This window comes from Columba livia, chromosome Z, assembly GCF_036013475.1.
Source record: "Columba livia isolate bColLiv1 breed racing homer chromosome Z, bColLiv1.pat.W.v2, whole genome shotgun sequence".
Taxonomy (NCBI): Eukaryota; Metazoa; Chordata; class Aves; order Columbiformes; family Columbidae; genus Columba; species Columba livia.
Genome location: NC_088642.1, coordinates 56,162,923 through 56,178,052, shown reverse-complemented (window position 1 = coordinate 56,178,052; position 15,130 = coordinate 56,162,923). Strand labels below are relative to the sequence as shown.

General features: G+C 42.9%; 1 protein-coding gene across 1 annotated transcript in view; it reads right to left on the bottom strand.

Moving 5' to 3' along the window:
• Positions 1–14,221, bottom strand: part of LOC102093509 (guanine nucleotide-binding protein G(q) subunit alpha) — a 148,010-nt gene extending 133,789 nt beyond the window's left edge. Inside the window, exon 1 of the mRNA XM_065045935.1 lies at positions 13,053–14,221. Coding sequence (XP_064902007.1) covers positions 13,053–13,188 — 136 coding nt within the window. The 5' untranslated portion in view covers positions 13,189–14,221. The remainder of the gene's footprint in view (positions 1–13,052) is intronic.
• Positions 14,222–15,130: the final 909 nt, after the last annotated feature.

Genomic DNA, 15,130 nt, shown 5'->3' with positions numbered 1-15,130 from the left:
CTATGTGTAAACAAGTCCAGCACCAGCAGCAGAGGTATGTTATAGGTATACTGTGTTCCATGAGAGCTACTTTAGCAAAAGCTGACAGAACTACCAGTGTAAATAACCAGATTTAGATTTAACATAAGAGTAACTGGGAGTAATTTCAGAACATTTTATCAAATAGCCTGCACAGCCTCAATTCTAGGAAACAAGAAAAAAAGAAAATAACAAAAGCAGCCTGGATAGGAGGGAAGGTAAAAGGCAGAAAGTGGAATGGGCAAGTCAAAATTTGGGGAAATTTCCGAATTTATTAATAGAAGGAGTCCAATGACGAACTCCAGGGCTCTATGTGAGACTGTTCTGTTTTGTTTTGTTTTTAAATCACAAAACACTTAAAACCACAATGGTGCCTCACTAAACTGCTGTAGTAGAACACTTAATATTTGTCAGCATGGGAAAACCATACATAATCTGCAAACATTTTTTTGTTTGTTTTTAGGGAAACATAGACCACGTTTGCAATGACAGAGTTTCCACTGTTGCACCCACTGAAGATAAATGCTAAGGAGGATTTACTGGTTAGATCATTGCCACTCAGCAGGACCAGACATCCCTTTTCAAAGAGTTTCAGAAGAACTAGCTAGGAAATCATCTTTCCTTGTAACTCCTGAAATGTCACCCCAAAAAATCCAAAGGATGGGAAAGGAGTGGAGGAAAGTGAATGCATACCAAGAGGTTTGCTGTACAAAGTCAGTGGTTTTGAGGAACTAGGCATCTGCTAAGCAACGGATCTAGTGTCATACAACAAACCAACTTAGCATGCATTAAATAACAGTTGTTTAAACTGTAAGTATTCAATTACACCGGCAGAAGTCCTCAACAGACAGCTGTCTCCCAGACAGGATCCCAGCGATATTAAGGTTGGGGTAAGAAACTTAAATATCTTCACACATGAGATAGAATAAAACCATAAAATTATTACTGACTACTTACAGGTGACACAAAAGCTGTGGACTGGTAAGTTAAGAAGAGGATATGATGCTGAAAAGTAATTAGGATAACCTGTAAACCAGAAACAGGCAAAGACTGTGTGTCTGAATCCTGTTAAATATAGGCCTGTCAAACAATGAATGAAACAATCCTGAAAAGCAGTTATTTAGAAGAGCATTTTAGTTACAGCAGATAGTTGTCTAGACATGAATAGTTTAATGTCATGGCTCAGAAGGCTGTTGCGCTCCTTCAACACACCTCAACAGTTCTATCCCAACGAGCAGAAGAGAAATTTTATTCCTGTACTTGTAATAAAACGTAATAAAATCAGTGTTCAATTCTCACTATCTGTACTTCAGAAAAAAATGTTTAAGAGTTGGAAAGGAGTCAAGAGACAGATACAAGAACGATTAAAGGATTAGAAAATCCACCCTACAGTTACACAGTTAGGACTGAACTATGAACCATTCAGACTGAGCCATCAACAGGGGATACCGGAGTTTGGGTTTTTTTTTGTCCTTGAAGTCATTAATAAATGTGATGTTCAAGAGGATGGTGAATTTAAACCATACAGAGTAGAGGAGGTTTATTTCTTATACTTATCTAATGTCAGAAAATTAATTCCACAATAAAGTAACAGGTTATCAGACAGGTTGCTGGTGTTTTGTGGAACACCCATGTTATTTTGGCTCAAAAAGCACCTTGACAAAACAAACAAAACCACCAAACCACACCAAACACACCACCACCACACACGAAACCAACACAAAAAACACAACCAAACAAAACTACACAAGCACAGGGATATATTCAATTAATGTCACTACACCGAAACTACAGTCAAGATTGTTAGTTTGAAATATTGTGTTAAAGAAAACAGATTTACTGAATCAATGAATAAACATTTGTCTTGCTTATGGCTCTGTTCTGACCACTCCCCAGAGTTCTGGCAATCTGTGCACATAAAAAACCTTGCAAATAAATGGGGAGGTATTAGAGAAATGCATGTCACGATGCTGAAGTAGCTTGGTATCATGTACACAACACAGATAAAACACACAGGCATGTAAGGCGATGACCTGTTTCAGCAGCTAAGGATTATTCCAGAAAATATCATCACTCCTTGGAGATACAACCAACTAAAATACAGAGATAAGTCATTACAAAGCACTGTCAGAGTGGTATTTTTCCCTTTTTTTGAAGCTATTCTAACATAAGAACGTCCTCTCAAGGCTTGGCAAGTCATATATACAGTAATGCTGCAAAATTGCTAATAAAAAGGACACCTTCTTTTGTGTTTTGAAACAACAAATGCCATGTATCTTGTTCTGTTTTACTGGTTTTACATTACTTAATGGGAAAAATGCAAAGACAAAAGAATGCAGTATAAAAATTTAAATACTACGCTCTTTATTGTAGCACATGAAAATGTAGACCAAAAAAGTCTGCAAACCAAAAGATTTGGTCAAATTATTCTCTGAGAATAACCAAATGAAAACTCCACTAACAAAACTAACATGGTTGTAAAGTAAAAAACAAACAAACAAAACCCCCAAATAAATAAACAAAAACAACTACAAAACCACACCAAAACAAACAAAAACCCCACAAAACCACAAACAAACAAACCCCAAACAACAAACAAACAAACAGCATAAGAATACCATTATCCACAGAATGCTTGTGTCAGAAATTTCTTCAAAGGAAACAGCTTAAAGCCAAACATATTAACTTCACTGTTCAGTGTCAGAGGTTTGCATTTGTCACAGGGAGTACAGCCACAATCAAGCTATTAGCAAATTCAGTTCATGTTGTTTATCTGGTTTTGGTTCAAAGGCTAAAATCTTTAGAGATTATCATAAGTCTAGTTCTTAAACCTAATCAGATTTAACAATTAATAGCAGTGTATTACTCTGTTGTACAGCCAAACACAGAACAAAACCACAGTGAATCAGAATTCATTATTATCATGTCTTGCAGACAAGAAGCAAGAATGAATGGAATTAATCAAATAAACTCCAAGAGAATAAAAATTACCCTGGACAAAAAATGTTTGTAGATTCCAATGATCACAGATGGTATTAAACCCCAAGCTTAAATGAACACAAGTCAAGCCATCTTTAAAAGTAAGATATTACTGACGTTAACATCAGAATTAGAGAAAAAATGCTATTAGTCTATTTACTTAAATTCAGTAACTCAAATGAACCTCTTTGTCATGTTCAGAGAAAATACTCAATTTTAAATTTTAACAAAAGCAAATTTACTCCTGAATAGTCTGTTCTGCCTTTCTATGAAATCAGCTGCTAAATCAGGACAAACAGTCATCTAAGCGAAATCCATCTTCTCATGGATCAGGGTAAATGTTTATTATCTACTTCAGTTTATTTACCATTTCGCTACTGAGCTAAACAGAGACCATGAGGAAACTGAACACAGCACAAAAAAGTCTCACACTATTTCTTCTTGGCATTCTCTTCTCATCAAGAAAAATGAAAGTTATGTTTAGGTACATTTTCAGAGAAAAATGAATGAATAAATAAATAAATGAAAACAAAGCATTGCTCCATCCAGCAATCAGGTTGGGAAGAAGTATAACATCCTTAATTCCAGGAAATTACTTATTAACAAAGCACTCTAATGACATAATCGTTTGCATTGCAAGGGACCTTCAAAGATCCAACCCCCCTGGCATGGGCAGGGCCACCTTTCACTACATCAGGTTGCTCAGAGCCCCGTCCAGCCTGACCTTCAACTCTTCCAGTGATGTGTTACCCACAGCTTCTCTGGGCAACCTGTTCCAGTGTCTCACCACCCTCATCATAAAAAAAGTTCTCCCTTATATCCAATCTATACCTACCCTCTTTCAGTCTAAAACAGTTGTCACTTTGTCCTGTCACCACAAGTCCTGGTAAAAAGTCTCTTTTTTATAAACTCCCTTTGTATATTGTAAAGTCGGCACTAAGGTCTCCCCAGAGCCTTCTCCAGGTTGAACAACCCCAACTCTCACAGCCTGTCCTCACAGCAGAGCTGTTCCAGCCCTTTCATCATTCTTGTGGCCTCCTCTGGCCCCCCTCCAACAGGTCCATGTCTTCCCTGTACTGAGGGCTCCAGAGCTGGACAGAGGACTCCAGGTGCGGTCTCACCAAAGCAGAGCAGAGTGGCAGAATCACCGCCCTTGACCTGCTGGCCACGTTCCTTTCAATGAAGCCCAAAATACAACTGGCTTTCTGGGCTGCAAGCGCATATTGCCAGCTCATGTGCAAATTTTCATCCACCAGTATCCTCAAGTCCTTCTCCGCAGGGCTGCTCTCAAACCCTTCATCCCTCAGCCTGTAGTAATTTTGAGGATTGCCCCAGCCCAGGGGCAGTGCACTCAAGACCTTACACTTGGCCTTGTTGAACTTCACGAGGCTTGCACATGCCCATTCCTCAAGACTGTGAAGGTCCCTCTGGATGGCATCCCTTCTCTCAAGTGAATTAACTGCACCACTCAGCTTGGTGTAATCCGGAAATCTGCTGAGGGTGCAGCTCAATCTCACTCTGTCATAACGAAAATATTAAACAGAACAATCCCTTAAGGGAAAACACTCATTAATCATTTCCACTTGGATACTGAGCTACTGATCGTAAGTCTCTGGATGGAGTCATCAAGCCAATTCCTTATCCATCTAACAGTCCATCTATCAAACCCTTATCTCCTCAATTTAGCAGTAAGAATGCAGTGGGGGACCACATGTGAGGCCTTACAGAAGCCTAGACAGATGATATCCATAGCTCTTCCTTTGGCCACTGATGCAGCTACTCCGTTGTAGACAGCCACTAGATTAGTCAGGCACAATTTGTCCTTGGTGAAGCCATGCTGCCTGTCCCTCGTCACCTCTCTGTCTTCCATGTTTCAACATATCTTCCAAGAGGATTTGTTCCATGGTCTTATGGTTAAGGCTAAGTTATAGCCTGAGTTTTAGCATTGCCAAAGATGTTTTCTCATCTCAGGGGATGAAAAAAACGTTTCACGTGAGAATTGTAAGGATACTTGATGGGTTAGGGTTATGGTAATGAAATAAAGGGACTTTGATCTTTAAATCTCTCTTTCAATAATGTGCCAGCTCAGCAGTGTTCAAAAGTCAGTCAGACAGCTGCTGGGTGGCCTGCACTCTGAGATAAGCTACTGATCTCATCATTGCTAACGATGACCAGGTACATACACCATAAACCCCCCTCATAAAAATGGCAGCCCTAGGATAGAAGAGATTAAATTGGCATGGGGATTATCATCCTTTTTGAAAACACTTCTAAGTATCAGGTTCCATCAACACAAAAAATTGAAATGAAAAGGAGCAAAAAAGAACTTGACCTGACCTATTTACACATATGTGTAAGACCCTGCTTTTTATTCTTTGGGTTTTTCCAACCCCCCAGCACAACTACACAGTGTCTCAGTTTCTAGGCTACCATTATATCCTTTTTAAAAACAGAAAATAAGCAGAAATTTTGTAAGAATCCTTATTTTCCCTCCTAAAAGATCAACAGATTTAAACAAATTATGCTTCTAACAAAGGAGAATTTGGGGGTTCTGTTCACTTTTTTAAAGTTGCTCTTTTTTGCCTATCACCTTTGAAACATTTTCACTATCAACATAAATGTTGATTTCAACACCACCTAGACAACACTCTCCAAAAGGGCAAACATCAAGTAATTCAAATACTTAGACAGCTACATAAAAACCTGCTGAATATGCATGAATGATGCCTTCAGTTTTCAGCATTAATTTCCATTGCCTTTACTGATCTAGCTATGAGACAAAGTAGTATACACAGTGCTTAGTAAATCTAGTATTAGAGCAAAATAAAGGTTCCATACTTGATCCTCAGTTTCCCAAACCTGACCAGTTCCTAAAAGCACAAGGAATTATGGCATCTTTCCCAACTGTTATGCATTTTGTTTTTTTTTTTTTTCTGGCATTATTAGTTAGCAGTTGCTGCTACAGAAACCTTCTGTTTTACTTTCTGGCCGACTCTATTCACCAAGAAACATCGGCCGGAATAGCTTTAGGCTTTCTTTTCCAATATTCTCTAATAAAAAGAAAGATAATTAACATCAACATCGAAAAGTTAAAAACTCTCCAGTGATGGGTTTATAGAACCAGGAAAGACAAGCAACTTTCATATAAGTTCTCATTCAGTACAACAATTCTTGTCAAAAATTATCTTGTTTCTTCTGAGTTTACAGCTGGTAGAGCATGAACTGGCCAAGGACCAAGACACAGTATGCTAGCAGCCAGTGAGCATATAGCTCAGATACACTGACATACTAACAAGACTAGGCAGCAATGTATAGTCTGTGCCATAAGAGCAAATACTGTGAAATCTAAAATATTTTTACCTAGTGGAGAATTTCAAAACATATAAGACATGTTTATTACATAATATCTCAGTTTACAAAACAAAGATCAAGAGGGGGATTTATTTTGCTTGATTTCATGGCTATATAATAACTAAACCAGTAATTTCTAAACTCTCAGTTCCTGTTTACTGAAAGAATCTATAACAGGTTGGGTTTCCATCACAGGCAACTACACCAAATTCCTACAAACTAGTAAACCTGATCTCTTGTATTAGGTTTAACTCTAAGGTGGCTGACCCCATCTGGAAAAAGAAAGCACCAAACCTCCTGATTCACATTTGGTGATACTTACCAAGATTAGAATTGTATTTTCAGTTAACTTCAAAAGAGGTAAGAACCTAACTGCACTGATCTCTTCAGAAGAGAGATTTTGGCAAGACAAAAAAAAAAAAAAAAATTTCAAATGCTGCCTGCCCTTGCCACAGTCTCCCTTGGGGAAAAGCAAATCCTTTTTCAAAACACTTTTGATAGCTGAGGCTGAGTCCTCAAGCATTTAGACAAGGACCGCTATGGCACTGTCCTAGATGCAAAACAAAAGGCACAAATTACCAATGAGGACAGGGCCTTGAGTAGACATTTTACCCATGTATCTGCTCTGAGATGAAACCAGACCCAGATCCAAGCACCAGACAAAACTGTCTGGTACCACTCCTAACAGATGCTGCTTCTTGCAGAAACTCTATGATGTTCTGTTGCTTTATTCAAGCAACACACATACTGCCCACCAGCTCCTCTTCAGAGAAAGACAAACTGAACCACCGTGGTGTGGCTCACCTAAACTGCACCATTCACATCGGCCATCTGCTGGACAATTCTGCCTGAATGGATCCACTGACAAAGGAGGAATCTTGTTCGATGGGTTTTGTTTCTGGAACAGCCACACCACCTTCTCAAATGCAGAATGAAATCAAAGACGGCACTTTTCTGTTGGCAACTGCATCTGCATAGGGCGTCTGGAATAAAACCCTACAGTCCTGTTAAATACTAAGTGTAGTTTGCAAATTAAGTAGTTTGACTATTCCACGTCATTCGTCCTTTGAAAACCCACAAAAGACACAAATCTGTAGATAATCACCGTTCAGTTTAGTTTCTGTATCAATGTTACTTATTGGGGTAACAACATGCTTTCAGAACATCTAAGATTTAATCTTTAATTTAGCTTGAAAAAAATATTTGTTCTGTTCCTGGAACTCCCCCAGTAACTTCTAATACTGTGATATCTCAGACTCATGCCCTCCCACGTTACTGCACCTAACTTTTTTGCACAGAATTAACAATACTAAGGCCTGCTGTATGCTTCCTTCTTCGACACTAGGAACACCACTTACATGACCTCCTGGTATTTCCTATGCTCTAACTCTTCCTTGCTTTTGTGGCGCTTTCCTGCTCTTCGTTCCTGCCAGTCAGAGGTTTTACAATTAGAGCAAATAAAAGGTGAATTTTGAAAAATTTCCATAATTTTATTAATAATAGCTGTTCATACATGGTAGCACTCAAGTGCAAGAACAGATTTTTCCCGAGTCTTATCCCATTCAGCCGGGAAAGAAAAAACACTTAGTGTTTCAAGTATTCTATTACGGCAATAAAGCTAACTACCATTAATCACATATCTATCTTATAATGTTATTTCACACCTTCCTGGGATTAATTTTGCAGAGATTGTAATATTACTTCAAAAGAAATGCTTTCCTCTGTGAAACTGCGATTGCCATTATACACCAACAAGAATAATCTGAAGCAGCTAAAAAAGCAGAATTATTCTTTCTTAACTTTGCAGCATACACTCAAATGTCCATTCTCAAGAGATTCTTCTGCTCAGGATAAACTTTTGCCTCCTGCACTAATTCAATACTGTTCAGCAATGTAAGATAAAACTTGGGGTCACTCGGCTCTTTGATGTATGAGTAAAGTTAAATTAATCAGGACTCTTACTATTCAGGCCTTCAGACAGTTCCTGTTGACTTCAGTGGATGTAGATCACTTCTAAAGAAGTAAAACCAAAACAGCAACAAACACTTTTTAACAGCTGCAAATAAAATACCCCTTTGTGTGCACTAAAAATAAATAAGTATGTTCTTAAATACATTCTAGATATACATTCTCCATATGTTATCACATTGGTAGTCAGATGTTGATTTTTGTTTTCCTCAAGAGAAAAAAAAAAGATATTCATGTCTAGCTAAGTATATATAAAAGCAGTTTACATCCGGAATGAAATTATATTTCCTTAGAAAGAGCTTCTGCGAAATGAGAGATATCTACCACTCTTGTTACAACACATATCAAAATGTATGTTAACTATTTGTTCATTTTACAGTTCTAAATATGTACTGTGGTAACTACCTAAAACTACTGCAAAGTGTTCAGTGTGAGTAGGACAGAATTATACAAATACAAGTTACAGGAAAAATAAGAAAGCTTGCTTGTTTCTCTAGCTGAATAAGAAGTTATACAAAGCCAGAATCCTCCATTGATGGCTCAATGGACCCACTTCCTCTTCAATATATCTACAGAAAGTCTAAGTCTGCTAATTCATCAAGTTCTGCATGTAAATCTTTGATTCACCTAACACAGGTATAAGAAAATAAATGCATATTTTCTGCGTGCTTGCTGAATATTCACCTTATGTTCAAAAGCATCTTTCCATGTAAGACTGGTTGCCATTCAGTCTAATTCAAATGGCTTACCTTCCACCTTTTTTCTTTGGTAAGACAGAGAATGAAAGGACACTCCTATCATGCAACTCAAACACAAGAAGCACCTACCACTTAAAAAAACAAAAAAATCCCCATGTTTTGTACATGACACAATACCAATAAACATACTGCAAAACAGCAAACAGTGTCACACACCTCCAGTACTTCATTTGGACAAGGCTTATAGATACGTAGATGTAGCTAGCCATCTAGCATGGCACTGCCAGACTACTTTCTTAGATACTCACGGCACTTCCCACTGAGAAAATAGTATATAACATGAATATAGAGTGTGGAGGCAAGGGATGCCTAGGATTTAAGTTTTATGGCTACAATCTTTCATGCGGACCCAAATGCTGCTTTCTGAGACCATGCAACGTTTCCACGCACAACAGGCAAAACGATGTATATAAGAACTAGAGCACATGGCTCCTACTACTTAATAAATACGTACATACAGGCTTAAAATACAATCATACAGAATAACATACATGTTTGTTTGGCATATACCAACATAAAACATTAAAACACCTCTTTTTTTTTTTCCAATTATAAAACCAGTGTGTTTTTATACTACGATCAAATGAGGGATGTATATTAACAACTGCAAACTCTGGAGAACAATCATATGGTTTTACAAAGTCTTCAGCAATAACGAAATCCAGAAGAATTTGAAAAATACATAAGATTAAAACCAAATCCAGACTTCCACTGAGTTTGTTCCAAAGTGCCTTAAACATTACAGCCTAGTTGTGCTAGCCATACTACTACTATGCCTTTGTAATATGCTTCAGTGCTCATTTCTGAATTCTGGCTTTTCAGAATTACAATAGCAAAAAAATACTTTGGCCTTTTCTAATCTGTTCCAAAATTAAGCAATGATGTACAAGGAAGTACCTAGAAGTGGTATTTTCATGTTTAATCACAGAGGTAGTTTCTTTTTAAACTAATACTTAAAAATAATCTTAGCATGCAGTTAAAGTAACATTTGAAACTCTTTGATACTGTGAAAAATAAAAAGATATCATCATTAATGCACAGAAAGGGTGAGCCAAGCACTTTGTGTGCGTGTCACTCAGTAACAGGAGGAAATTAACTCACTTTGCAAGGAAGCACTGCATCTTCCACAAGTTAAGGGAGAAAAAAAAAACTACTCATCCAATTTTTTTTTTCTTTATATTTGCTACTTAAGTGCATTTGCACATACATACATCTAATTTTTAAACAAGTATATAAAAAGACAACTATCTGGAACAGATACGCTTATTTGTGCTTTAAAACCCTTTGAGTTAATAACACCTTTCACTTTGCAGTTCCAAAAAGTCTGAAGAACACACATGGCCAATTAATATGATTCGTCTTAAACTGTGCTAGTACTCTCCTTACGAGCCAAAGGATATGGCTCAGTCCCATGTTCAAAATCCTTTAACCCACTTAGGCTTTATGTCCCATAAAACTTTACAAAGTGGGACTGAGAAGTTGGCACTTCTGAAAAAAAGAATAAAATAAAACCACGCTTGCCTATGTTTACATAAAATAAAATTAAACAACACTAGTTGTTAAAGTTTTTGAGGAGGAAAGACATGTAATGGAACAGTAAAAGTCTATTCAATTAAAAACAAAACAACAAAAACCAAACAAACAACAAACAAACAAACCCAAAAACAACAGAAAAACATAACAAACCCACTTTTTTTTTTTTTCAGATTACTTTTGTATTACCAGCCTCACTGTTTTTAATGACTGCTTTTCTATTCTAAAATGGTTTTGTCTGTCACAAAACCTTGTGAATGACCCACACAAACAACACAAACGTAACAAACGAGCAACTGCCCATGCTGAGGAAGCATCTGATAGGTGCTATCAGATACCTAAAGTAAACCCACCAATAAAAAAGTTTTCCTCAAAATCTGTTCATAAATTTAAACCTGAATCTCTACACAATCCCATGACTCTGACAGCAGTTCACCACTATGCTGCATTTTACAAGATTGTTAATCTTTAAGTGTTAAATTTAATCCAAACAGCTACTGATGCACACGAACTTTCAGCCAAACACAGGACAGAGGCTGACAAGGCAAATGACCAAAACTGTGTTCACAGTAACAATTTCTGTGCTGGTTTCATTACACAAGTATACAAATAACTCCTAGTATGAGCAGCTGAACGTTCTCCTCTCTTGGTCTCTAGTTCATCATGCTTATGCCTTCACAAATGTGTCAGAACTCTTGGTTTTGCACTAATGCTGATGAATGTAAAAACCTTTCACACACATACTTAAGAGGGTTTTCCCCAACACCTTCTACGCGTTGGCTTCTCCCCCGTTCTCCCTCAACTCACAGCATCCTGTCTGGTCCCAAGTGATGTCACAACCGGACCCCAATCTAACGCGACCACCCCTGTGCTTCACATTACCGCTGGGAGGGCACTGCCAAGCAGTATGAGGTCTGCATCCATGCCTGCAGAAGCGGATCTCTGAATGCCTTCCCTGGGCTCATTCAGTACATTTCACACATTTTTAAAACCCCAAGAAGCCTCTAGCACTACTGTGAAGAAGAATCAGAAAATACATTTGTACCTGAGTAACAACTCAAATATGTCAATTGCCTCTGCTGAAGCGCATGTATATCATTAAGTAATTACACTTAAACATCCATAAAATTAAGCAAAGGCAAGCTATCTAGCCCCTATATTCTGTTTGAAAACTGAAGCAATCACAACATGCACTTCAATCAAACAAAACCGGGCCAAAACGAGACAGACCGTTATAACTGGGAATGCTGCATCTGTCTCCACCACTCCTTTCCCATGCCAGCTAAGGATCCCAACACCTTTCTCCATATGCAGAAGACAAGCTGCAGGAAACGGTACATTAATATGGAAGCCCTAAAATGTATTCTGACTTTTATTTTCAACTCTCCTTACCTCATTGAAAAGGCAGTTTTCTCCCCCAGTATAAATCACTACTTTCATGTACATAATCCAAGACAAAAATCTTCAGCATAAACATCCCACGTCCACTTGGAACACCCCCACCCATGCACGCACCAGACAGTGGTGCAGACACGTTCCGAGGCCTGCAAGTCCCAGGCAGACTCAGTGTAACCACAGGAGCTACAGGACATAGTACAGCACACTGCACACGGACAGATGTATTTTAATTCAAAAGGCTTATTTTAACACACGCCAAATTTCTATTAGATAAACACTTCCTCTACACGCTTGCAGCTCCAAAGTAACAACCTGTTTTAACCAAAGATAAACGATACAATAGATTTTATTTCCTGACCAGTGGGTGGATTCCAACGGTATTAAAGATCCTGTCATCCTCCTGCATACTTCAGGTTAGTCCTCAGCTTCCTGTGTGAATCTGGGGCTTTACAGTTCTCTTTTCTTTATAAAAAACAGCCTATATTATGACCATAAGCCCCTTACCCCAGTTTACCTCATTAAATAAAAATCACAACGAAAAATGCAACCAGCGAGCCAACAACCTTCCCGACGCTCACAGAACAATGCAGATATTAAACCCGCCACCATCGATCTGCACAGCAACTCCTCTGGCGAGCCCCTTCGCTAACCCGCTTTCTTGCCATCGCTCTCCTACACACACCGCCCCCGACATCTGCCCCCCTTCCCGCCCCGCACCCCCTCACTTACCCGCCATCCTTCCCCTCTCCATTTTGGAAGGCCGCTCGCCCTTCACACCGAGCCCACCCGCAGAAGCCGCAGCCCTCGCCCCGCCGGCGGCGATGCCCGCGGGCGGGCACACACGACACCCCGCGGCGGGGGCACGGCCGTCGGCTCCCCGCGGGCAGCCCAGCCGACCCCGCGGCCGCTCGCCTCGCCCCCGCCATGTAACGCGCCGGCCGGAGGGAGCCCGGGGCGGCGATGCCCGGGCTGCTGCCTCGGCGGCACCTGGGGCGTGAGTGCCGGCGGCGGCCCGGCCGAGCCGGGCGGCGGCAGCCCCGCACTCACCCAGCAGCAGCAGCTTCAGCTCCCGGCGGGCGTCCCGCTTGTCCCGGCGCAGCTGCCGCTCGATCTCGTCGTTGATCCGCCGAGCTTCCTTGGCTTCTTCGCTCAGGCAGCACGCCATGATGGACTCCAGAGTCATTCTTCCTAACTGGTTCAGACACAACCCCCACCCCCCCTAAAATCGCACGCACACACACACACACACACTCCGCACTCACACACACGCACCCCGCCGCCGCCGCACCGGCCCCCGGGGGCACAGGCGCTCTGCCCGAGAGCCCCGCCGGGCGCCGCAGGGCAAGCGCAGGCAGCTGCCTCAATGCCACAGAGGGGCGAGGAGAAAGAGGCAGGGCCGCTGGCGGCGCGGATCCCCGCTCCCTGCCGCTAACACCCGCCGCTGCCAACTCCTCCTCTCCTCTAAATCATGCACCAAACAACATGGAAACATCCACCGCGGCGGCAGCAGCGCTACCCAGCCGAACCGCTCGCCGCCGCCCCTCGCCCTCCTTGCCTCCCTTCCCTCGGCGCCGCCCGCAGCCAACGCGATCCCCGAGTGTCCCTGGCGGACAACACCCCCACCGCCCTCCGACGCGACCACCCCACCCCCTGTGGAAATGCTAATGTCCGCTAATCCCTCCCCCCCTCCGCACACACATTTCCCGGCCGCTGCCCGTTCTCTGGAGCGGAAGCCCGGCTGCTGCGCGGTGGGCGAGCCCGCCGCTGACCGGCGCGAAGAGCGCCCTCACGGCCGACCCCCCCTTCCCGGCGGGGCGGCCGCTCGCCCCTCTGGCGGGAGAGCCGCTGCCGGAGAGCTGCCGCGGCTCGGCTCAGTTCGCCCGGCCCGGCCCTGCCCGTAACGACGAGAGAAGGGGCGGGCGGCGGACACCCGCCAGGGAGGAAGAGGAGGCAGGCAGGGGCCGGGCTCGCCCGGCTTTTCAATGGCTCAGCTCCGCGGGCGTGGTGAGGCAGAAATATGGCGGACCGTTTCTCCCGCCGCCTCTCTCCCTCTCCCGTTGCGCCGTCGCACGCCGGGGGCGAGCGGTCGGGGAAGCCGGACCCTCCCGGGATGCCGCCTCCCGGCCGGGCCCGGCGCCCCGAGGCCGCCCCCGCCCGCAGTGCGGCCGTGGCGAAGGGCAGCGGAGCTGAGGGGAGAGGCCGGGGCGGTTTCTCACACCAAATGGCCGCGAGGAACGCAGCCGGCCCGGGTTTGTCCTGCAGGGCAGCGCTTTCCCCAGCGCCAGGCGCTGCCTTTGCTTTCGCTTCTTTTGTTTTTAGTCGGGGACTCACATTTTTATGCCGCGCCTGTCCTAGAAGAGCTGGCTTGGCTTGGCAGGGACGGGGTAGAAAATGTGAGAGCTGACAGGAGGGAAAGGAAAGGGAGGGGAGAAGCACCTTCTCCACCTTCAGCCGGAGTGGCGATGCGCGGCGGGACGCGGAGCGCACGCCGCCGGGCTCGGGAGGTTTTTCACCCGCAGCCCTGACCCCCCGCCCGGGCGGCTCTGTGGTAGCGGGGGACAGCAAAGGCGTTTGCCACCGGAGCGGTGGGGCATTTCCCGACCTCACCGGAGGGAACTGATGCATCCGCTGTGTTTTCTATTCCGCCGTTGTCACCTTTATTCAGCCATCGCCGGTACCTGCCACCCCCCGCCCCACCGTGGCCTCGCTCCCCCCGGTCCCTGTCCCAGCCGAGCCCTTCTCAGGTAGCCCCGGCCCGATGGGCACATAGCTGAACGGGACATACATTGACGCAATTTTTTCGGTTTCTTGTGGATTCATAAACTCCTTGTGAAATTCCCACACCTGCCCTTCGTGTGCCGACCTCCATATTAAACTATTTATATCTGGGAGTGCTGCAAAATCTGCCGGGAAACTTGTACTAACCTATGAAGCAGGTAGAGGCGCACGTCGCTCTCCGTCTTCTAGTTTGGGTGTGATGTCCTTTCCAGCACCTCTTGACATCTGTTTGAGGTTCATGTGCTCTTTCTTAAAGCTCTTCGTATGTACTGACTATATGAATTAAGTAGGGTCTACCGTAAGGCATAAGACTAGGAGGGAAATAAAAATGAGAATAATCAGGAAAA